Source organism: Platalea leucorodia, assembly GCF_965183815.1.
Source record: "Platalea leucorodia genome assembly, chromosome: 3".
Taxonomy (NCBI): domain Eukaryota; kingdom Metazoa; phylum Chordata; class Aves; order Pelecaniformes; family Threskiornithidae; genus Platalea; species Platalea leucorodia.
In genome coordinates this window covers 72674251-72700230 of record NC_138825.1, presented here as the reverse complement: position 1 = coordinate 72700230, position 25980 = coordinate 72674251, and the positions used below count along the sequence as shown (strand labels likewise).

Genomic DNA, 25980 nt, shown 5'->3' with positions numbered 1-25980 from the left:
AGTTAAAAGCAAAGTTCATTTTGTTTTCTGTTCACGGCAATGGTGCTTTTAAAGTAAAAGGATAATAAACTGTAATTTTTTCAGTCCTGTAAAAACCACTGCATTTCCATCAGCATACATACTTAATAAAAGCAAAATAGCAAAAATAATCCCTATTAAAAGAAAAATAAAAACGTTTCTATAGAGGTGGGGTTTTTTCCCCCTTTTATAAATCACCAGCTTCCTCTAGTAAAATCTTATGCTTTCTGCTCTCTCTCTTTCCTAGGTATATATTCCACTTTGGATTGTAGCTTTCTTAGTTTTTCAGAAATAATAGCGTATCAGTTCCTAGGTGCACACATAGCGCTCTTTGGTGAAAAAAAAAATTGTAGCACAATTATAGACTCATAGAATATCTCAAGTTGGAAGGGACCCATAAGGATCAGAGTCCAACTCCCTGCTCCTTGCAGGACTACCTAAAACTAAACCATATGACTAAGAGCATCATCCAGATGCTCTGACAGGCTTGGTGCCGTGACCACTTCCCTGGGGAGCCTGTTCCACTGACCAACCACTCTCTCAGTGAAGAGCCTTTTCCTAATGTCCAATCTGAACTGCCCCTGATGCAGCTTCATACCATTTCCTTGTGTCCTGTCGCTGGTCACCAAAGAGAGGAGATCAGCACCTCCGCCTCCGCTGCCCCCCCTGAGGAAATTGTAGACTGCAATGAGGTCACCCCTCAGCCTTCCCTTCTCCAAGTTGAACAAACCAAGTGACCTCGGCCACTCCTCATGAATCTTGCCCTCAAGATCTCTCACCATCTTGGTCACCTTCCTCTGGACACACTCTAATAGTCTGATGTCCTTCTTATACTGAGGTGCCCGAAACTGCAGCGTAGAGCAGGGCAATCACCTCCGTCGACCAGCTAGCTGTGCTGCGCTTGGTGCACCCCAGGACACGGTTGTCCCTTTTGGCTGCCAGGGCAAACTGCTGACTCATATTCAACTTGCGATCAACCCAAACCCCCAGATCTCTTTCTGCAGGGCTGCTCTCCAGCATCTTGTCTCCCAGTTTGTATGTAGAACCAGGATTACCCCTCCCTTACGCTGAGGTTTCTTTAAAAAAACAGGTATCAAGACAAGAAGAACCATTCTCCTTTCTTCATCTCTGCTGGTATCCCTCCTCCTTACAGCTGCAGCCTCTGGGCAGAAAGACAGGGCAGGCAGAGAAGGCCAGCAAAGGATGTCTTTAAGAGCCCAAAGGCTCCGCTCTTGCACATGCTTTAACTTTCTGTTTCTCTGGGTCCTATTTCACAACCATATCTTCTCACTTGAGGACACGTAACAGATCACATTTCAAGGCCCATCAATGCAACTCCAAATCATACCAATGAAAGTGCTTGCTAAGGCCGCCAGAAACCTCCTCTGCACCCCTTGTGCCCTTAATTACTGTCAGACTGCCTGTGCCCCCCCCCCCCCCCCAAATCAAGCGAGAAGTCAGGGTAAGCAGAGCAAAGGCCACAGCTTCAAGGACTTTCCCAATTTTCCAGGACTGACCAGACAGCTGGTAGGATCACTGCTTCCTAAGCAAGGGGCTAGCTGGATCCTGTAACATATACATCAATGCTGATACAGATATGAAAATAACAGGAGCAAGAAAAAAAAAAAAACAAAAAAACCAACAGTTCTAGGCAAAACTTCATTCTTACAGTCTTGAAAACCTGAAAAAGTGCAGCACCATTTTATGAATTCAGCCAAAACGATAAATAATGCTTCTGCTCCCCCTGTTGGCTCTGTCCTCAAAACACAGCTTGGCATCAATGAACAGAAGTTTTTGAAGAACCATAATAATATATATAGGGCTTCATCTGTTTTGAACATGAAACTTTGCCTTAATACAAAAAGAAGATGCTGTATTTAATCACAATCAGAGTGAGAAAGCACATGTGAGACATGAAAAAAAAGCTGGGAGTTGTTTTGACCTAAACAAAACCAAGACTTTTTGAAACACCCATCCTAAACAAAGTGTTGTGAAAGGTACATAAAAGACGATGAAGAGACATATACCTAAATGAAGGAAGGAAGTAAATAAAGCTTACTCCAAATGTATGTTTAAATCCAAAAGGAGAACCACCAGGCACAGTAATCTGCATACAAACCTCACCGACAGCACTGCTGATGGCTGTGTCTCACGGGGTGTTCAGGAAGACTTGAATGAATGGATGGACTTAGCTCCTCCGCTGTACCCTGCTCTCGCTCCCCGAACCCCTCGTGTGCTCCTCGACACCACTGGTAGCTGCCAAGAGCCCCGACCCAGCCTCAGCAGCGAGCCAGTTCCCATCACTGGCTCTGAGAGGACCCCTCAGCCTCCTCTCTCTGCCTGGGTAATTTCTCGACATTGAGATCTTCAAGAAGGTTAGAGAAAGATGAGTGTTTCTGTAGTAATAAGGGTAATGTAAAAGGGTGGCTCCCTGGAACAATGTCAGTTTTTTAGAAAGAGCCTTAAGGATTAATATTACTTCAGCTACATTACGTGGATTCCAGTCTTTTAAGGTAAGGAAATTTTTTTTTTTAAATCCAGATTACTATTAAGACCAAAATTGGATTCTGAGAACCTCCGAACTCATCAGTCTTTCCTTCAGTACACAATGGAAGAAACAAGATTTGAGCACAACTTTTTGTAAATTACTTAATATATCTTCAGGCTGGAGAAAACAGGTATTTGCACATACAGCTAGATTATCTCTGCTCAGATAATATCATAGCCTAACCTTAAACTGCCTTTCAGGAAAATCTACATATTGTAATCTGCTTGGGATTTTTTTGGCAAGTCAAGTTTACCTATATAGGCAAACCTGAACATTTAGATTTTAAATACTGCCTTCCTTCACAAGCTGTCTTTTCCCATTAGGGTAAGAGCGGGAAAGAAAGATTGTGAATTGCCATGTTAGAAAGGGTTCTCTGTCTCTTAAAGCCTCATGTTTGAGGTTTTCTAGGTGAAAATACTTCAAGTATGAACATAAAAACTACATATTATTTTATTTAATAAACCAGATTAGTTGACTACTATTAGTTGATTCTAATCAGTTAAAAAATAAACCATAATATAAAACTGAATTCAGTTTTTAAGTCCTAGTCATAGTGATACTGAATATTCATCGTTGCAGCATGCAGGAGTCATTCCTCTTTCAGTGAGCACATAAATGCGGCCTCTTTGTAAATCCATTCAGATCAAGATACATTCACATTCCCTCCACTACACTGTGACCAAAGACTCTCTTAAGAGCTACTGAAAATGTTATTTGAGGAACCTCTTACTGTGTCCAGCTTCAGAAAGAGAGATACTAGTCTCATGTAGACAGGCACACTGAATCAGAGTAAACTGTAAGCAGATGTCAGAAGAAAACTGTTGGCACTCAGGTAATATTGAGAAACAATCAGCAGCATCCCCGATCAAAGTTTAAAAACACTATCACCTCGTTAAGAGGACCTGTTCCCTTTCCTGTTGTATTAAAAACTGCCTGATGTTATTCCTCAGGTATAACACATGATGCCACATGATGGCAGCAAACACCAAGCTTTAGCCTTACCTGCACAGGCTGTTCACCGCCCGTTCTAACATCTTCAAGCTGCTGCACATGCCATGCAGCTACGCCGTAGGGCTCCTCAGCAGTCCTGCAGTCCAGGGGATTTGCACGTAACTGTTCTTTAAGCCACATTTGAGTCCTCACTGCTGGCTGTATGGGAGCTCCACTCACAGCCTGGTGTCCCAGAGTTGCGTATCTCTGTCCGAAAGCTTCACAACTGGCTGCCGTAGGTTTGCTTTCAGGTAAGGCACTGTAGGTCAAGTCTAAGGCATGTCTCCTACTGGAGGAATCGGAAGCAAAATCGTCTTTGCTGCACGTTTCAAACTTGTATTTGCAGTCCAGTAGGGAAGATCGTTTTTTCCCCATTTCTTTGTCCTCGATTTTTAGCAACTCCATGCTATCATGCAAACAACTTGGCCCATTTGTCCTTAATTGTGGTGACACAGCTTTGTCTGTACTAGCCCTGGAGTCCACTGAATGACTACTACCATCTTGGCTGAAGGTATTTGGTGAGCTGAGTTTAGACAAGGAGGACCATTTTCTTACAGGTCTTGCATCTTTCATGTCAAGAGAAGTGTCCAGGGCACCCTGATTTCTGCCCCCTCCTGACCGTACAAAGCTTGTACTCCATTTTGAGCCATCGGACTTGAAAGCTTCCCTGTGTTTGGAAAGTGAAGAGCTGGCATTAGACGGCATCACATGGGCAGTGGGAATAGAAACCAGTGATCGGCTGGGCTTAAACGAGGATGGACCACTTGAAGTTGAATGATCTGTGAAGAGAAATTTATCATGTAAATAAGTACAATGCAGAACTCACATTAACATCAGTGCCCAGAGGGCAAAACATCAAATTCAAGGTGAAATGCAAAAGTAGAAGGAAACAGGTTTCTTGACAAAATAGGGTCTTCTGAACCATTCAAGATTATGAAAATGGAAACCTATGAAAGTGGGAGACTTTCAAATCTATTTTGCTCAGGTACTACCATTACAAAAAGAGAACTGTACTAAGAGGTGGCAACAGCAGCTCCAGACACAATTCTCAGCTTGTGGGCAGAAGGCAGCATTCATTCCCCAGCTTCAAGGTGGCAGGCTGGATTTCTCCCCAACCCCAGATAATTTTAAGTAGCTTCTGTATCACAAATGGTAGAGGTATCACAATTCAGAAGCCCCAGGACTGGTTCCTCTTCCATCACCCCTCTTCTCATTTTTTTTAAAGGCAAAACAATTCACTAAATGCACTTTGTAAAATGGCAGTGCTGGAGACAAGCCAGTTTAATGATGGCCTCTTGCACAGAACTGTTCATCCCTTTTGAATCTCTCTGATTTCAAACTATGCTTCCCCAGGCAATCTGCTAAAAAACAAGATTCCGAAAAATTTTATGTTCCATTTAGGTTTTATGTTATTTACAGACCCAAATACAATACCATACAGAAACTGTGTGTAGCATAATTTATTAAATCTATCCCAAGCTGAAAATCAAGAACAGAGAAATCAGTGAGGTGATATTCAGGAGGGGATGGAAGAGCAAAGACGAGAGAGGTAAATGAGAGGTTACTGGGGACTGGCTGAGACCTCTCGCACGCCCAGTGACATGTGCTCAGCATCACAGGCTGTGGACAACCAGAAATAAACAGCTAATCCTCATTAGAGGATCAGCTCCCATCAAGTCACATGGCTGCACCTTAGCAAGCTGATCTTGCTTGTTAGGTTCATAGCAGATAGACAGAATGAAAATTGCTCTAATTAGAAGATTGCTTTGGGGTCCTTTTTGCCAAAAGCAAGACAGATACACTCTTCTTATTTCTCTCATCCTCACCTAGAGAGAACTTACTCCTTTGGGATTTGTCAGCTGGTACGAGAGTTCCTAGTGGGACAATTAAAAAGGAGAAAACAAACAAACAAAAAAAATCAATCAATTGCTCTAGAAGTATAACTGACATACCCAGTTTGATGGCGACACTAGGTTAATGTGATTTTGTGAAGGCCAGAACACATTATTAACGGCACACTTTCAAAGGATATATTTGACTCAATATACCATGCGACAGATAGGAAAAAGAAGAGAGCTTCCAATGGTGCAACAACTTTTTTAAATGGCAGCACTACTTCTTTTTCTACATATCCAAATAAAGATAACCTTACCCCCAACTTGCGTACTCCTCCTTATTTGGGACCAGACTTCCTCACTCCTTGCACTTCCAGCACAACACAAAATAATATAGCCCTACAGCCACACTTCTGAGAAAAACACATTATAGCCCACAAAATAATAAAGAGTTCCTTGATTGATACCTGTTTATTACATAATTGCCTTCTGGCTCCTAAAGGAGCCAGGGCTCCTAAGAAGGTGGAAATTCTTGCTGAAGCCGTCCTGCCTCCTAATGGGTCACTGCCCCACCATGTACCTTCCCGTTTCAAAGCGTAAGCTCACACATTGTCTCTTGCCTCTACCCAGGCAGCCGCCTACTTTCACTGTCGTTACAGAACACAGCTATCTTTAAGACGTGACAAAACTGTCAAGAGCTGGTTGAAATGGACCAACAGTTTAAGAGTTATTCATAGGGTGCTGGTAACGGCCATAAAATACACACAGGATGCTCACATTACAGAAAGTGAAATGGAGAGAAGAATAGTAGCAGCTTGTTACCTGATGGATCATGTTGCTAATAAATGTGAGGTACATTTTTTACATGCAAGATGAAAGACCTTCCCTCCACCCTGCACTTCTTCCTTAAAAATTCTATACTGCAGAGAAAAACATTTTCCTTGGCTTTTTTCTCTGCCTTGATATTGCTGAAGAGGTGGGACATGTTAAAGAAGAAGACAGAAGGCCACACAACCCATTTCAAGTGGAAGGAATCATGGTCTTCTGACCAACCACATTTGTGCCCACAGCTATTGCAGCAGTGGAGACAGTGATATGCAACACTACAAGTTCCCAAAATTGTGATATGCCCACCACACGTAACCAATCTGCCTGTGCGAGCTGCAGCCTCAGCTTCTCTCAGCTCTGCCTTCCTGTCTTCTCTTGTAGCACAGCAGACGCTAGCATGACTAGCCACTACAGATCAGGTGCATCTTGCTACTCTGCGTAGCAGGGGCTGCCAGCTTCCAGCCCTGCTCTGCAATAGAAATAAAGGTACTCAGTCATCTCTGGCTGAGGATGTCAAAGCAGTGACAAGAAGGTGAAAGAAGTATATGACACGATGGAGCTCCAGTCTCAAACATATGTATTGTGAGATGGAAAGCACAGGGTTAGAGTCCTGCTTTCTGGGAGCATTCAGCAGAAGAGCAGGGAGAGACTCTCCTCAGTAGAGTAGGGAGAAAACACACAGTAGAAAGAAACACAACTCTTCTTGTACAGGTACTCCTTGGCTGGAGGCTGCTGCCTCTGTAACACTCAAGCAAACTAACTTTTGTACTGTACCTTACCCAGAAGCTGAATCTGACACAGCACAAAGTCAGACCTGTGAAGGAAGCAGCCACAGGCTTTTTTATATCCAACGAAAATAAGAGTATATTAGGATTCAAAAAGAACTGACTGTGGAGACCTGTGTTTTAGGCTATGCAGATTTCTATGAGTAGAAATGTCACAACTGCAAGAGAAAGGTAAGAGAAGAAACCCTATCTGTATGCATATATCTGTGAAATTCAAATAGTTGCATACCAAAAAAATTATAATAGGATTTAATATAGCATATTCAGTCTGAAATACTGACTTAATGTCACGTACACACGGTCTTCAAACTAGAATTAAAAACAATAATAATTAGAAGTATATGATCTCCTTCACCTGTTTTTATTAGAGTACAGAGTTATTCATATGTGGTGGATTTTTATTTTTCCTTGTTCTACTCTAAATTTAAGCCCTAAGTTAGATATAAACTTCTTTTCTTCACTTCTGATTCTAAACTCTTCAAGCAGATTTAAACCTGGAATGCCATGTACATCCAGCTACAGCTGATGGATGTCTCTGATAATTTGTCTCAAAGTGAAACACACCAATTTCGGCTTCAAGTTGTCCTAATTAGTCTTCCCATTAACGCTCACTGAAACATATGAGAAAATTCACACTTCTTCTTAGAGCATATTGCTTCAGTCTGCCTTGACTGCAGGCTCAGCTGGAAAGAGAGCCAGTCTGCATTTTGAAACGTGTCCTCACAACACAAAAAGCATGAAATTCAGAAATTTCACTGAAAATCAGAGAGAATCCAGAAAGTATCATGAAACTTAGAAGACATTACTACTTCTGTAGTCACAGAAATAAGCTCCATCTGGCCAAATTCTGCTGAAGACTACTTTATCCAAGCAGCAGATTTTTTCCCTTCCATACAGTCAGGGGTAAGCAAATGCCCAGTTCAGAACTAAAAGTGCTCTCTTCTCAGCATTACTCACATTTTCACTTCATTGAGCTAGTGTTTATTTGAAGATTACCAACACTCTTAAACATGGCTTGTATGTCTCCAGAGTTGCTTAAGACTGCTCGCATTAATGAAAACTTAAAGAGACAGGAGGAAAAAAAGATAGCTAGTTGCTACTGGTTTTCCTTTGAACAACATCAAGATCATATGTCAAATTTTGCATTTCAATTATCCAATTAACTTTTTTTTTCTGCCCACCACAAAGCTCCTTAGAGGAGTTCTCTAATAGGCATAATATTTTAATACCTGATCCAATACTTCCCAAACCACATAAATAAAGAGAATTGGAAAAATTGTATTTTAAAAACATGCTACAAGATTTCTATGACATAATAGCAACAGATGTAATAGAAAATGAAGAGCATTTCATATGGCTTTCTTACTATCTTGTGTTACAGTTCTGAACTATTTAATTACTGCATATCTGGCACAGAAAGTAATATAACAGAAGCAATTTTGGTCTTACTAAAAGCCTAATCACAGAGATTTTGTTGAAATGGGAGACAGCACAGCAGAAACTTTCTTCTGAAGAAGGAGAAGAAGAAAGAAATCCTCCAACATGAAGTTAATGAACGCCTCCTACTCATTTACGTTTTTCTGTGCTGTGTTTTTTGTATCACTAGGGGCAACTATATTCATCATAACTAGAAGAAGATCTCTGAAGCCATTTCTCAGGCCAGATATACAACACAATCATTCAGCTACTTAAAATCCTTATCTGTTGTCCAACAGGCAGTCATAACGCACGAGAGACAGAGAAGGTTCACTGTAACCCTGAACAACTTCCTCAGCTGCAAAGTTAAACTAGTGCTTTAAGAACCCCCATCTACAAAATACACTTCTACATGAGACAATTTCTTCACTGCTCCCAGTAAGACTATCAAACAATAGCAGAGCAATCAGCTAATACAGTTACCCAATACTAATCAAAATCAAAATGCATATGATGCGTAAGTTTATGGGATGGATGGATATCTAATACCACTGAAAACAGAGAACCTTTCTTGTGTGAAGGACTTTGATATTTTATCCAGGCTATAATTAGAAAGCCCTGACCATGCAGTACACCAGTATTAAAAACAGCTGACCTTCTCTTCTTGCCCTCCCCTCCCACCCCCCAAAACACTGACATAGATTACCCCAATCCAGGAAAATAAACTGAATTATTCTTATTAACTGAGCAGAAGAGAAATGGGGGAAGTCAAGCCTCTATTATACAAATTGAAGGTCTTGAATCTGGCTGCAGGTTAGTGTACAAAGGTTCTTACATTCGTTATAGGATGTCTGTTCTTCTGAATGCTTCTCTGAACTCTTAATTGCAGGGACCCCAGCAACAAGCCACAAGCAGTGTCCAACATATGATTTACTGCAAGGGCCATGAGTCTTCATTCTACCATGCAAGCATGTGGCTGCCTCTCAGAAACCTCCAAAACAGCCACTTTCAACAACCGAAGTGTGTAACTCTCTTAGGAGTTGGCTGAAAAACAGAGACCATGGGATGATGTGCCATGACAGCAGTGTTTATGCTACACGTGCCTTCCCCCCTACCTACCTACTTACAAACTGGAGTAGCCTTAACGCAGTGTAGATAATCAGATGAGCCAACTGAGAAATTTCAAAATGGACAAGCAGGAGGCCAGCCCTAGCAAAAAGCCCTGAAGAGACTGATTCATCAACCCCTGGAAGCAAAAGCATGGGTTTTTAGGGTGCAGTAGCAGTCACAAGAATGGTTTGGGCTTGGTTAGTTTGTTTTGGTTGGGTTGTTTGGGGTTTTTTTGTTGTTTGGGTTTTTTTTTTGGTTTTTTTTTTTTTTTACTGTCAAGAAATCTCCACCATTCTCTTCACAAGCCCTGTTCGTATTATTTCAAGCTTACTATGCCAAAATACGAGAGATGAATGAATGCAGGAAATCTCTGCAAATAAACTCCTTTCAAAGAATAAATAAATACAAGCACGCATCACAGAAAGCTGTATCAGAAACGGAAGCGCTGCAGACGCAGGAGAGAACTGTTCAGACATTTAACAAGTCCTGTATGAGAAAGTGGGCCCAAAATCCTCATACAATTCCTAAATATTAGTTGTTTAAAGTGCTGTGTTTGTACAGCAAGAAACTAGAACAAAAGAATAACTAACAAAAAAATTATTAGAGGCAAAATATAATTTAGTACTAACTAGTTAATACTAATTTAAAATAAGACAATATTAAATGCTAAAATACTTACTGCCAGTAAACAGAGTTGCCTGTGTCACATATATACCTTCAAAGCAAAAACAGTCATGCGGTGTTCAGAAGCAAGTTCAATTAATGTTATTTGGAAAAACGAAGCAAGTTCACTGGCTTCCAGCATCACTAGTTACTGTACTGGCAGTACTGATCTGTTTTACGTAAGAACTGGATACCAAACTCCCAAGTCAGTTCTACTTTATGTCAAACTAATTCCTGTACAATTTTCTGTAATCTACTGTGTTGCATACCAAAAGAATGCAAGTTGTACCTACAAACTTGCTAGTTTTAGAAGTTGAAGTCATTTAAAATCTACATAATTCACAGAATGAACAGTACAACTCTGAATACTACAAATGCAAAATTAAGAAGTAGCAGCTGAGACACAATTTTCAAAAACTGAAGGAATTTCGCTGCTTTTATTACTTCCCTTCAAACAGCATCATCTTAGAGTAAGTCGTGTGATGAAATACTGGTAAAGCTACTACCTCTGAGCAATGTTATTGTAGAGATGGAAAAAGGAATAAATGGTAGGTCAGCCTCACGGGCCTCCTACAACCTAAAGAAATGAAAAAATACTACAAAAGGATTTAAAAGGATTTTTAGTAAACAGAGCAGAAAGCAGTGTTGGCAAGAGTAAAAGCTGTACACAGGAGTACCAGGGTAGCATACACACTTACCCAAGGAAGGAAACGCAGAGGTAACACCAAGTTCCAGCCAATGGTAAACAGCTTCTCAGACATCCTTACGAACCAAAGGAATATGATGTACATACGAAAATACTTTAACAGAAGCTTGCCTAACATATCCCATCTAACTTATTATAAACTGGCCATTTGGTATCATCTTCATTACCCTCCTCTACAGTTAATGCCTTTCCTTTTTTCCATTTGCAACATCTCACTCATTCCCACAACCCTTCCGGCAAACTCACCTTCTCCCTGTTTGCCAGAGAGGTGATATGGTAGCAACAATCCTACTTAGTGTAAGAGGTGAGGATAACACTCTCAACTTTCAAAAAAAAGGGGGAGTGGGAAACGAGTATGTTCTGAAGTTTGGTTAATGAAGAAAAAAAGAAGAAAATTATTACTCATAATGAAAGTTATTTACTAACATTTCCCTATTTTCCTACTCTTTAAGTCCTGTTTTCAGCTTACCACATAGAAGGTTGCCTTGCTCCGCTCAGCTTTACTTATTTCCCCAGAACACAGTATTGACAAGGAACACGCCCTGTAGAAGTTACTACTTTGACTGTATTCCGTTATAGTAGTTAGGGTACTGAAATACTCTTTCAGAAGCCTGCTCTTTGACCAACTCTCATTAGGACACAGCAGACGCTTTCCAGCTTTGATTTATTTAAAAAGTGCTGTCCCCATACTGGAGAAGTCATCACTGTACACTAACATCAAGTTTCCACCACACCTTCCGAGATGGTAGACTTGGCAAAAAACCTCATTAGTGAAGTTGTTAGATTCCAGCAACAAGGACCAGCAATTTAATGATACAGTGGACCACATGGAAGGACAGCATCTTCATATGATCTCACCTTAGCACTACAAATCACTCTCTGCATTCCAGTAGCCATTTCAAGAGCCAAAATTCCTAATTCCATCACATAAGTTAGACAGCAAGAGGCAATCTGAATATCTTCCCACAGAATTGCACATGGGTGATCAAACCAGAATCAGTGCCAAAACAAAGCAAACAATGGAGATTATACATTTGGTTTTTTTTAAGATCATACATTATCAATTTAAAAACCACTACGCAGGAAAGAGACAAGGTCAGAAAAGAGTGTTAGTTTTCTCCTATGTTCCACTGCAGTCAGGATTGAGGTTGAAGTTCTCAATATTAACCAAAGTTAAAAGACATTTGGTAGAATGACCCATCCAAACCACCCCTCATTAAAAATAAACACACATTCCCTTGAAATATATAGCTGATTTTTTTTGTGCAAGAAGATATCAGGTAAAATGATCCATGTTCTGCTTAAAAAAAGTTCCTTTAAATTAGCTGTTTGGCAATATCAATTATCACAAATCTCAAATAATAAAAACTTAACAGTGTATTTCAACAAATAAAGCTTAACAAAAACTTCTAACAACATTTTGTGCTTTGCCACAGTTGACTTCAGGGAGACTGTACTAAGCCAGTGCAACAGTTTTTGATAGGGGAAAACAAATACAAACTCCACAAACAAAGGCAAACATGAGTGGTACAGTAAAACTCCTGGGATTTGCTGTGATAAAACTGAGGTTTTAACGGGCACTATGTGTATACATGCAGAGAGAAAAAAGAAGAGAAGAAAACCCCCGAGCCCCCAACACATATACACCAAGTACAGCCATCCTGCTTAAGTGATCTTAACATAACTGATATTTTAAGATTTAATACGAAATAGTACTGCCTACTAATATTACTGTGAAGTGACAATTTGCCTAGCAATATCTAGGCTAATAATACTCAGATGGGGAATCCACAACTCCAGAAGAGAAACACCTTCAAACAAATTTAATAACTTCCTACTCTTGAGCCAGATCTGGGTCAAATTAGCTCGCTCACATGAAGCCCATATTCAGAAGATCATTTAACGGGGGACTGTAAAGAAGAGTAGCACTATATCAAGGTGGGATGGTGCCATTCCAAAATGAAGTCAGGTACCAGTCCTGTGCAACAAGGACAGCTTTACTGAAGTAGCACACAGCTCAAGAAGCAGCAGGTGAAATATGTTTTACAGGAAAAGGTTATTCAGCAAAGAGAAATAACTAGAGCAGAGTCAACTACTGCAAGATTCTATTCTGTTTTCCTTACTGTACTCAATTATTCCAGATACCAGTGTTAGAGAAGTGTGAAAGTACAGATTCATTAAAAGCACATGAGGCAAATACAATACTGTGGGCTATTTAACTGAAGCAGAAAAGATTTCACAGACTGTATCTGATCAGAGTCTAAAGTAAACAGCAGGTAAGCCCAAGAACAAATTTTTACTCCATATCAGTCACTGCAGATAAGTTATTTATAACTACTATTGGTCCAAGCTTGCAATGGCCATTCAAAATGAAAAATGGGGTTCCAAATCAAATTTATCTGCTAAATTCATCTACAAAGACAAAAGCTAACCTAACTTACTAACCTTACTTCTCTTCAGATGAGAAAGTTGAGCATGTTAAGACAGTATGTCTTAAAAGAATGAACAAGTTTTACCAAAATACAATAAACCTTTTGATTTATGCATTTTGCCTCCTTATCCCAAGGATACCACACACCCACAGTCAAATATAATTGTGCTTTCTAGAAACACAACATAATAAAGGATGCTCTTAACAATCATTTCCAAAGTTGAACTTTCACAGCATTAACTGCCACACGCACACAGAGATATCCCATCCTCGATGCTTTCTCTTTGCGTACCTCTCTGCCTACCAGCCCTTCAGCATTCAGCTTGGGTGCTATTATTAGTGCTGTACATATACAGTATCTGATGGAGAACTGTGCTACAGGATGTTCATAAGCTGCTGTATGAGTACACGGGAGCAACATGCAACTGGCCATCACGAAATAGTAAAAATTATTATGTATAAAATGTGGATGCTCCATGTAAAAGAGCAGAAACTGAACAAAAGATAAATTTTGTATCCCATAGTATCTATCTTTCTTTTCCAGCAATCTGGAGCTATTTTTAAGAAATAGTTATATAACTAAGTAGAACGATTTTCAGATTAACAGGTTCTATTTTTTCCCCACAGATAAGAGGATAAAGCAATATTCCAGAACAGCAGTCACGTAATCAGGCAACTTCATTTTGCTGAAATAAAAGTATGAGTGAAAACTTACACTGCCACAGGGTTTGTTTTGGGTTTTGTTTTTTTTGTTTGTTTGTTTGTTTTGTTTTTTTTTCCTTTGTGGCTGGTTGTTCCTTTTTTTAAAAGTCTAGATCTTAACTTGCATTTGCCTTTTTATGAAGGCCATCTACAGCTTCCAATTCCATTTTCCAACAAGCAGCACTTAACAGTGAAGACATGCAGAAATCAAATATCCCCCTAGGACCTTCATTAAAAGTAAAGGCTAAAGGAAAAAAATACTATGGATGTCAGAATATATTTATCCTCCTTCTTTTCTGAATCTGCAAGATACCCATGCCACAAATATCGTCTACTTCAACAGCCACCAGATACTCTCTCTTGCTGGCACTACCTCTTCATCCCCAGCTAGGGATGACTCCAAAAAAACTGCAGTAACCTGGCCCATCAGAACAGAAATCCACCCCTGCCCTCCAGAGGGGAAAAATCCTAGGTATTTTTGTTCTCTGTAAGAGAACATCCAGTAGCAAGAACATACCTACCCCTCCACTTTCCTATGCCAAGACAGACAGAAGTTGTATTTTCTCAAGCTCCAAAGGAAACTCATTTGTATTATCCCAACTCTCTAACTTACTCCAGGTGCCATCTCAAACAGCAGCATTCCCAGATTAGCTAGGCTGACGCCTTTCAGCAGCAAAACCACCTCACTTAAGACCTGAAGGGAAAAGGAGGTGCATGTGAGGAGACACTCACACAAGGAGAGTTAAGAGGAGAGACTCCCTCTAACCCAAGGGACCAGAGCAAACCCTGAGGGTTCCCACAGAGCACTATCATTCCATGTAGTTAAAACTCTGCTGTTGACCAAGGTGTATATCAATCCCTTACATTTTATTCATAAGTCCAGGCAGAAACAGAGCCTACAATTTAATGTCAAGTAACTTTAGAAGGTTAAATCCCACTTTCAACTTCCAAGGAGACTGGAGGCTACATTTTTGAGATCATTATCCATTAATGAAAGTTTAATCCCTACTCCTACTAATATGGTCTTTAGCTTAAAAATATCATATTTAGATTCATCTGGTACCCATTCTGCTCACCACTAAGCAATGGATCTCTTATCTTAGTTCACAGCCCACCAAGAATAGCTCTTTCTAACAGGAGCAGCAGCTTTCAGCTTTACGCCAGGTTATGCAAGTATGGAAGAGAGGACACACCTTCATTTTCTCTCCCAACCTCGTACTCCAACCCCATTTCCTCTACTGATTTCCCCCAGTTGAGCCTTACACGCAGTAGTCATCCTCCTAGTTTACCTCTGCATTCTCACTTTGGGAGCCCCAGCCCAAACTCATAATCATAGAATAGAATCATTGAGGCTGGAAAAGACCCTTAAGATCATCGAGTCCAACCGTTAACCTGTCACTGCCAAGCCCACCACTAACCCATGTCCCTAAGCGCCATGTCTAAATACCTCCAGGGATGGTGACTCAACCACTTCCCTGGGCAGTCTGTTCCAGTGCTTGATAACCCTTTAATGGGTGATCCTTCCAAGTATCACACAGGCTTCTGTACAATAAGAGCACACGTATAAGCTTTTACCCAGATGGAAAAAGAAATCCTCTCACAGGCAGAAGCAGGTGCTGTAAGCAGCCACAGCAGTGAGGCTGCCAGGGTCCAGCGAGGCAGAAGGACACTGCTTGACGGCCTTCACACTGCTTCATAGCAAGACCGTCTCTGTCTGTCTCCTTCCTCCCTCCTTCTGCTGCAGACAAGGGTCAGGCCAGGTTGCCCAACACAGCCAGCTTGCCGCAGCACTGCCACCACTACGTACCACTTGGAAGTGGTTAATGTACCACAAGCAATTTACTTAATACACTTTGGGAATGCCTGCATCAAGCCGTAATCCTTTCCAAGGGCCAGAAATCATCCCCAGGAATCCCAAAAATTCAGCTGCTGCCCCAAGAATAATTTAGCTCACTGGGGAAGTCTCTCCCCTTCAAATGCTGATCCCCAAATGGTAACAGAATAATACGTTAACGGGAGTTTATATTCAACCGGAATACGTCTGCTGAGGACCTAGCAGTCTTGGTCTACCTAATTACTTACCAAGACTTGGGAAAAAGCAAGATATTAAAAAACAAACAAACAACCACCAAACACAAACACACCACAAACAAACATTAAGAAACCCTGTAAAATAAATACACAAAGGAGCAAAATACACCATTGCAGAAGCAGATATAGCTCTCTATTTTCTAACTTTTACATTCTTAGCTTTGTTACTCTACCCTTCATTTACTATGCAAGACTCCTTCCTTCCATTAAAGTTTCTTGGACACTTTAGGTCTTTGATAACAAATCAACAGCCTACTCCACATGTAGGTCACCATCTGGAAACCAGCTCAGGTCACAGAGGATTAACCTTAAATTGGATTTGAGCATAGCTCTATATCCTACAGAAGAAGTCACTTTTTATACTTCAAAAATTAAGCATCATTATCCTTATTTCCCAAATGAAGAACAGGAGGCAAAGTGTTACAACAACTAGCCTGATGTCACTTAGTAAACTGTACCTGCTTTCTCCCACTGCTCTCTACACTGAGCAATACTTGGCTACTCTGGTATAATGTATATATTTTAAAAACTTTGCAAATTCAAGCAGAACAAAAAGAAGGAATAAACTGGGGGGAAAGGAGGGTAAGAACCACCTGGAATTCTTAGCATTTTTCTATAGCAACCAAAAACTTGATACTTGCCAAAGAAATTTGACATTCCTATTACTAGCAGAAACATTTCTGAAAGCAACAGTGGCAAGAAGAAGATATGGAAAAGTTACTGAATTCCATCCTACAAAACTGATTACAATACAATAAACAGATGTGGAAAAACCTCAATTTTCCTGCACCTTTTTTCCTGCATCACCTGGCTTTCACCATTTTGACTCTAGCTTCTAATTTTTTTTTCAGACATACCTGTGAAGCCATGATAGTAAGACTGATGATAACTGAATGTTATTCCATTTCTAATATATAATTTCTCTACAGCATAAAACAAAGGAGAGGGATTCACATTTCTGTAACGCCCATGAACAACCCTCCTGCCAAGACCTTCACCTTCCCCACACACACTCTGAGGACTTAATTTTGCTTTTTTTGGAGGACAGTTGATAGTTTGAGCAAATGTGAATAATACACTGGTAAAATTAGCAGTGTTAATTCAGAGGCTATATTTAGAACTAAATCTCACACTCTTAGGAGGATTTCTGTACTGTAAAAAACAAGCCTCCCCTCCAGAAGGGAACTATACTTCCTTGTATGTCCACCATAAAAGAAGCCACAAAAGATAATTTTAAAGGCTAGATAAAAAAAACCTCATGCATGTTACCACCTGAATAATATTACTCTGAAGTTTTCCTGGAATATATGTGCAGATCTTAATGCTTACCAGCATTTCTTCACTTGCTAGCAGTCTGTCTGTAAAGTAATGATAGTTACATACTATTCATCTGAACCTGTATGTCATTGTTTTTATAAATATTCTGAAAATTGAAGGCCATTTGTGTTCTTTGAAAAGGCTGACTGAAAGATCTGATTTTAACTATAACCTGCACTTAAACAAACAGATACCAAATTAGGAGAGAAATGCATAACGCCTAGGACAGTCTTTTATCCCCAGCTTTTCCTAATGAAAATATTTAGCTTTGCAAATAATTTCTAACAAAAAAAAAAAACCTAACAAACATACACCAAAAAAATCCCCCACACCCAAAACATTAACAGCCATTTCTTACTTCTCCATTCTTTCACTGGCAAATAATTTCTAAAAAAGTTATCGTTTCTCCCCCCACTACCTATGCCAGAGAGAAAATAAAGAGTTTAGTGCCCTGATGTTACCATGATTTAGAAAATTTTATGAATTAGCATGCTAATTAAATGAAAGCGATAAATCCAACTAAATCATAAGAGCAAGAACATGTAAGTCATTAATTATGATAAATGCTTTAAAAGAATGTTTCTCATCCTGAAAAACCAAAAGTTCCTTTGCCAACTTCATATTTATGTCAGGCACCATTTGGTCCACCAAATCCATCCTCCCTGGTATGAAACACAACACTTGCTACAAATGATACAAACAGTCTCAGATTAAAACACTTGATCCACTATAGAGAACAGAACTGTAACCAAACTCCAACTTGTGTATTTGAGATAATTTTTGTAGTCGTTACAGATAACACATGCTAAAGCATTCAAAACAAAAAGAAGACAACACTCACACAAAATCCTTCCTTGGTAAAGTTTTGGGGTTTGATCACCGTAATTTGAAAAATCAGTGTGGCATCTCAATTCCCAGCAGCGTGGTTTACCTAGCACCCAAATGGGATGCTGGTTCAATGCCAACACGCCTCCCTGAGTACCCACTCAATCTCCAGCATTACTGAGCACAGCCTTCATGTTTAAACAAAGCATATCATATGACATAAGAATTTCAGAGTTATTTTAAGTGCTGCTACCTGTAATGCCACCTAGTCTTCTGACCACTAACTCCTAGACAATATTAAAACAAAAGAAGGGTTCACTGTTGACAAACAACTAACAAGCTTGAACACAAAGAGAATTACATTTTTCTTCAAAGAGTTTGGTGATCACTTTTCTCTGCACCCCATGAAAATTAGAAGACAGAGTTTGTATGTCTATTTTGTTTTGTGATGGGCACTGTTGAGAGTACAGAGCCAGAGATGGGAGAGCAGAGAATGTTTCGATTGCTGCCTTTAATAATGGAAAGAATTTAGTGTTTATAAATTTATTTCCAGTTGTTGGCTCATATATTTGGATATTTATAGTACTCATCACTATGGTACCCAAGCACATTAGCAGTCCTTTGACCCACGCAAAACAATACAAAACTGTTTCTTCTCCATTCTCCAACCTATTAAGAAACACCTCAATTGCAGTATTACTAGCACAGCATGTTCCAGAAATTAAAATCAGAACTCTTAAAAAGCTAAACTCAATTTCAGATCTTACTTTTTGATCAAAACAAGCAGGGAACAAAGTATATTATAAAAGCTGGTGTGGGAGAAAACAGCTTACCAGGACCTGCCCTCTGGCTCTGAAATAAAGTCAGCTCCACAACCACTAGCTCAGAGTCTGAATTGTCTACTTACAGCAAGTATTTAAATAAAAAAAATATATATTTGTCTAATGATGTTAACAATTGAAGTAATCTTTCACCCCAGAGGAACACAAGAGAGCCGTTTTACGCAATGCAGTATCTAATGTGTTCTCCAGTGTTACCTAATAGTACCAGTAAATCCCTAACATAGCAAATTCTAATGGCATTCAGCCCACATCCAAGCTACCGGGATGAAATCTGAAACTCTGCAAAGGGTAGCAATTTTAGAAGCTACATACAGATCTTCACATCACCACTCAAGTAGTAGAAGGCTATTAATGTACTTCAGCTTTAGAGAAGAGGTTGACACAAATGATTTTCGATAAATCAAAACTAACATGCTTCACATTCCATAAAATATTTTTATCATCAACTACTGCTAAATTCCCTTTTACATTTTGGACTACCATCTGTAGGCAGATTAGGCACAATTACAATACTGAAAATGATGGAGCAGTGGAAACAGAACTGTATCAATAACGTAATTATAAAGGCTGAATGCAAGTACAGCTTCTTAACAGAAACCCCAGATACTTTTTTATCCTGTCTTCCTGTACTGCACTTTATTTTTAGATTTTCATTTATATTCTCACTTATTACAGGCCAAAAAGATTAATGATGTTAGAAAAACAAGCATGGTAACTGTGTTGTACATATATGCACACATACAAACTCTCATATAATCCATTATAATGAAACTATATAAGCACATATTTAACCAGCCTCACAAAAAAGTCATTAAGTTTCAGAGGGGAAAAAAAAAAATCCATGCTTCTCTAAGTCTGACATGACTTCTGAAATGCAGAACTCCACCGCACATGTCACGCTCTCCATCAAGTCCCACACCTACCTCCCAACAGCTGGAATAATACCCACTCATGTAAGCAGCAGTCTAATTAACGTTCTTCAACTTTTACAGTAAATTAAGGGTATACTACTCCCATGGGAGTATAGTACTCCTAGAGTCATATAAACAAGAATTCTTGGCAGTAAGTCACGTGTTTTATTAATTCTACTAGACTATGCTACCTGCCAGAACTAACTAAAGTAAATATTCATATATATTCGTAATATTCCTACCTACTCTCAAATTCCCACTTCATTCCAAAACTTCAGAAGTACTTATTTAAGAGCTTCTGAATTTTTCACATTCCTCATCTCCTTCTAAAATATTCCATCCCAATTTCCATTAAGGGTTAAATAAATTTTAACTTCCATTAAAAAAATTTAATTAAACTCATGGGTAAATACAAAACCTGCAATTTTTGCTATTCACTCACTATGTCTACATATATACTGCATCTTCATATCATATCCTGCAAGAGTTTGATTGTATCATTTACTGATATTAGTCTTAACATGTTAAAAAAAAAAAAAAAAAAAAAAAAGAAGTGCAACTCTCCCAGACCTCATTTTACAAAGGAACACAAGAAAAAAAATCAGGAAGAAGGACAAAAGTATTACCGCACCATCTCATAAAGATATTCTAAAAGCAGAAATCCCACCAGTATAAATCAAGGTCTGCTTCTTCTCTTATTTATATCACATATTATTCTTTTTAAGCCAAAAGATGATTCTCAAGACCCAAGTTTTACAAGAATTGAGCCATTAGTAACATCAGAAATTGCGACAAAGCCCATAAAACGGGAAGTCTGGCGAGAAACAACCTTCTACCACTTTTCTTTTTTTAAGGAACTGACACTGAAAGAATAGAAAAGTAACAAACTGGAGCAGTTGTGTATGTAAAGCTAATCCAGCTGAGCATCCTGTGCTGAAGTCCTCTACCCCAGTCCCCTCAGCATGAAGGAGGAAGATCATTTGAATGCCTGGTGGAGGTGAGAGAGGTTTCATGGAAAGGTTGGAATGTGGAATGCTTACCTATCCAATGGACTACTTCAAGTCACATTTGTTTTCCCCCCCTCTTCTCCCTCAACCCCATTAGGAGAGAGAAGATGGGACAGTAATGAGACCTGACCAGGAGTACTGAAGCTGGTGACACTGATGGGAGTTGAAAGGAGAGAGAAAGCAACACAAGATCAAGTTCAGACCATGTGTCACAGGGACAACCCATTTCCAGTTCTACAGAAGCCATGAATCACTTCACTTGGGATTTTTTAGAAGCTATATTAGACAACAGATATCCAAGCAACCTCCACAAAAAGTGCTGCTTTCTTCACAAAGGATTTTTTTCATCATAAGTATTTTTTTCTCCTAGTCTACATAGGGCAAAAGAGTTGTTCTTCCACAACCAATATCATCCAACAGAACAAACTTTTCCAGTGTAACTTACAAACTGACAGAAAAGCCATGATTTCCAAGACTCCACGTCCATCAAGCCTGCAAATAGCCTGGCCTTCCATTCAGTTCCAATCCAGAATAATCCTTTGTAGATCTATGGCATCAGATTCACATGAGCATGAAAATAACCACATTTTGGAGGTGGATGTCTATAGTCTGAAAAAAATAACTTTTTTTTTTTTTTTAGTTCTCCTCCCAGATGGAAAATAGCTGCACTCTATACCAACAGGAATTGTGTATACATAAAAGTATAAAGTCATATAGGGTTTAAACATCCTAATTCACAGCTTAGTACCTATTCAAGTTAATTTTAGATCGTGAAACTTAGATAATCTACACAAACCACTAGTGTGCATTACACATACATTTGGCACAGTAATCAATAAAGCCTGGTTTTTAAATTATTGCTTTTAAGAATCCCATTAAAACACAAAATTAAATTAAAAGATTATACTACACTAGACAATCTTTTACCTGCATGCTCCCTTTACTAAATATTTGCACCATGAACTTGCCAGTTCTTAGTCTACTACTGCCAAAGTAAAAAAAAAAAAAAAAAAAAAAATTCAGCACATCTCACTTGAATTCTTAACAGTCTCTAAAATTCTTTCAACTAGACTTCTTTTGGCTATTAAGATTTCTCTAATATGTGAGGAGAACCACAACTGATGATTATGGGTGCCCCAGTGAATCCAACTCCCTTTCTATGCACTCTGAATCTATTTTTAATCCACTTTTCAAGCTGAGCTAATTAGAATTAAAACCTTGCCATCACTCTTAACAGCTAAGTATGAGTGCATACAGATGGCTGACACAGTGAGAAAGAAGAGTACGTCTAACCATATCACTTCTTGAAGCAAAAGCTTACTCCAAAAACGCCTCTCACCCAGTTAAAAATAAGTGTCTGTTTCTTTAGAATTCGTATACAAGATAGAACAATAAACTATAATCCTGTCCAGAGTCTCTAGGTGCTCCTACAGTAAAACTTATAAATGGGAAAACCTCCTGCCACTTTATATGAAAAAACGCCACTGTTTAAATCAGCCCAGAAAGATTGTTCCATTTTTGAAAATACAAGACATTTTCAGCCTTCGACAGTGATAGGCTAACTGCTGATGGAAAAGCATGAGTTTATCATAGTTCATACAACTTAAGAAACATGCACAGGATGTTCAGTCTTCTGATTCACAGACCAACATCAAGAATAAAAATAATCCTGTATACTTAAGAATAGCAGCCAAACACAGGTAGGCATGCATTGTTCTTCAAAGCAAGATACATCAAAAAATACACATATGTAGTTAAACTCTGTTTTATAATATCCAGACTTGCTAAAAACTACAGGAGGTAATGATGAGCCAGTACACAGTTTTGGCCAGAAGAAAAACCATAACCCACAACCCACCCACCCCGCTCCCCCAGAAACATAAATACACGAATGGCAGTAGCTAAATTTATTGGCCACGCTTTTCCTGGTAGTAGCAGACAAAATAAGGGCCAACAACCAAAAACTGTCGCTTAGGTGATTCAGGCTGGATGTTACGGAAAAATTCTTCACAAGGACATCCTATAGCACTGGAACAGGTTACTCGAAGAGGCTGAGGAACCTGTCAAGGTTTTCAAGAATCAGCCAGACGAATCAGCCAGAGTCATGGCTGACCTGGTCTGTGTTGGTGATGGTCTTGCTCTGAGCACAGGGCTGGAAATGGTGACCTCCAGCAGCCTTTTCCAAACAACATTTCTATGATTCTACAGCATGAAAATATCCAGTGCAAATTTTCTCTCAAGAGACTAAAATCCTTATTAATTTTACATTAAAAAAAAAAGTTTGAATTAAACTATTTGCTTCCTATTTTCAGATGAGCTGGACTGTGGCATTTAAATTATTAGGCATCAGGTGAGTTGCAAGGAGCCAACCTACACCCAGGTAGAGTTTGTCACAGGCATCCAGTGCCAGGTGTGCCATACTTTTAAGAGGTGATGTCATGTCATGTCACAGCTACATTATTATCTGGCAAGATGAAAGCAAAATTTTTTCCATTTTCATCCCTTTTTCAGAGCCATACTGTCAAGGAGAGTATGTTGTGATCTCAGAACAGGAATGTGATTTCCTCCAGGGCAGTAAGCTCACCGGGAAAGAAAGGGCCTTCTGCAATCCATTGAGCTTGTTAGCAACATCCTTACAAACTTTCTGTTCAATGCCACAAGAGTAAAAATGTAAAATAAATACCCATCCAGTCATCTCGAGGAACAAGAAATATATTGTTATGTAAGGACAATTAACAAGGAGGGAGATGCTAACTTATGTTTATATAGTCCATAAATGTTAACAAATTACTAACACCTGCCAAGTATATTTTATTGTTACCACTTTTTCTGTTCCAAGGATTAAGTATCTGGAGGAACAGCAACACAGACAACAGTGCAGAAGAGGATGCAATTCCTGAACACCACAGGAATACGAGACATACACTAAACAAGAAGAAATTAACCTAAAATTAGAAAAAGTTACTCCTGTGTCTTTTACAAGAACCCTCAGGTTCCTACTAATCCAACAGAATCAGACCACCAACGCAGTCTTTGGTCTAGTCCTCCACCACCACCGCAACATTGTCATCCCGGTTTACAAAACCAAATTCATTTCTCTTAGAACTACATTGATTCTGCATGAGATTTTTTTAAAAAACGCAAACCCAATCTACAGTTCTCTTTACCAAGCCATGTACTGAAATACCATCTCTATGAAAAACATCATTCTGGTTTTCATTGTTATTAGAAGAAACTTAGAAAAAGATGCACAGAGGACTGCTAAGAGAAAGGTTTTGCATTAGAGGGAATAAAATACATTGCATTGTTTTCTTGCCAATTATCTTTCTCCCTCTAAGAACATACATAATTTTATTCTCGCATATACATCTCAATTGCCTTTTGATATTTTTTTCTGATCTTGCTAGTTAATAGACATTTTTAAAACAATACACACATACACAGAAGATACTCTTCAGATCTATGCAACTAACATTTCCTACCAGGGTTGCCTCAAAGAGTTTTTCTGCAGAAAAAGCTTGAGTAGTCACTAAAAAGCTATTCATTACATAAGTTGTATTTGTTTTCATAAGCAGAATGAGGCATAAACTTTTCAACCAATGACACAGGATAACTACAATACAAGAACATAAAAGTGCAGTGGAAAAATTGTTAATGGAAGCTCTTTCCCTCCAACAATTTCAAAGTAGTCAAGAGGCAAGAACATCATTCTTGGGTAATAAACCTAAGAGGAGTTTGAAGAGCAGCAGGCAAGACTTATTACACAAATAAAAAAATAAATAAAAAACCTAAGAGGTTTATTATCAATAAAGGATACTAAAATAAACCAGCAAACCTTCACAAAACCTCCACGTGGTCATTTCATGAGAGGATTTGCTGTCACTGTGAGGCTGGGGAGCATGGGAGGATTTCGCAGTAAAGAGAAGAGCTGTGGATTTTGCTTGGGGGTTGTATAAAAGAAAAAAAAAAAAACTCCACTAACAACAGGAAAAAAAAAAAAAAAAAACAAAAAACCAAACAACCAACACTAAGCCAAATCAAGACACAAGTTTCCTCTCACAGGGGCCAATATTCTGCCATCCACAGGATGAAGCTCAACTTCTGCATTCTAAGTAAATGTCATTCTGGACAAAAGCAAGTCCAAGATCTATATCCAGACAAAATGGATCTAACTTTAGGCCAAATTTTAAGAGAAATAAGAAGAGCATCACAGGCAGAAAACTGAGGAGTTTGAAGAGCAGCAGGCAAGACTTATTACACAAATAAAAAAATATATTAAAAAACCCCCACATTTTAAAACCTACTCTTTCGAAGTTTAAACATTCTTTTTTCAGTATCACTACAAGTCATCATGACACAAAGCAAAAAAAGGTACTTTTTTTAATTGAGACATATCCTAAGGTTTTCTTAGCAACTGGCTTAAAACTGTGGCATATTCAGATGTCCTATCTGTAGCATGATGCTTTTGCTCTTTTATTTTTAAGTTACAGAGGTGAAAAGAGTTTCTCTCAAATGAAACAGGGAGAAATGGACAAGGGTCCCAGCTCCCACCCTGCAATCAAAAGGCTATTTACTGCTACATTTCAATCCCCATCCTGCAGCCAGAAAGGAACACAGGGCCTCCAGTTTTTAGGCTGCTTTTTTTTTTCCTGGCAGTACCAACACTATTGATATTGTCTAGATCTTAACAACAGAGCCACAAGAAAACAAATCTTAAGCAAGAAGTTCATTTCAGCCCAGTTCCAAATTCAGCGCAGCTCTCAACCCAAATACCAACTGCTGATCCTCACAACAGGTCACCTGGTGCTACCTGGCACATCCAAATGAACACAATAAATAGTTCATATGGTGTTGGCAAAAACTGGAGAAGACAGTCTTGTCTCTGTGTTTTGTATAACCAAGACTATTCTTCAGACTATGTACAGACTTCTTCCAGACTATTTTAAAATACCACC

General features: G+C 39.1%; 1 protein-coding gene across 2 annotated transcripts in view; it reads right to left on the bottom strand.

Annotated features, from left to right (window-relative positions):
• The window catches only part of CEP85L (centrosomal protein 85L), a 126598-nt gene that overhangs the window by 73749 nt on the left and 26869 nt on the right, over positions 1-25980 (bottom strand). For both annotated transcript variants that reach the window (XM_082306958.1, XM_082306959.1), the window contains exon 3: positions 3569-4335. In XM_082306958.1, the coding sequence (XP_082163084.1) occupies positions 3569-4335 (767 nt within the window). The remainder of the gene's footprint in view (positions 1-3568; positions 4336-25980) is intronic.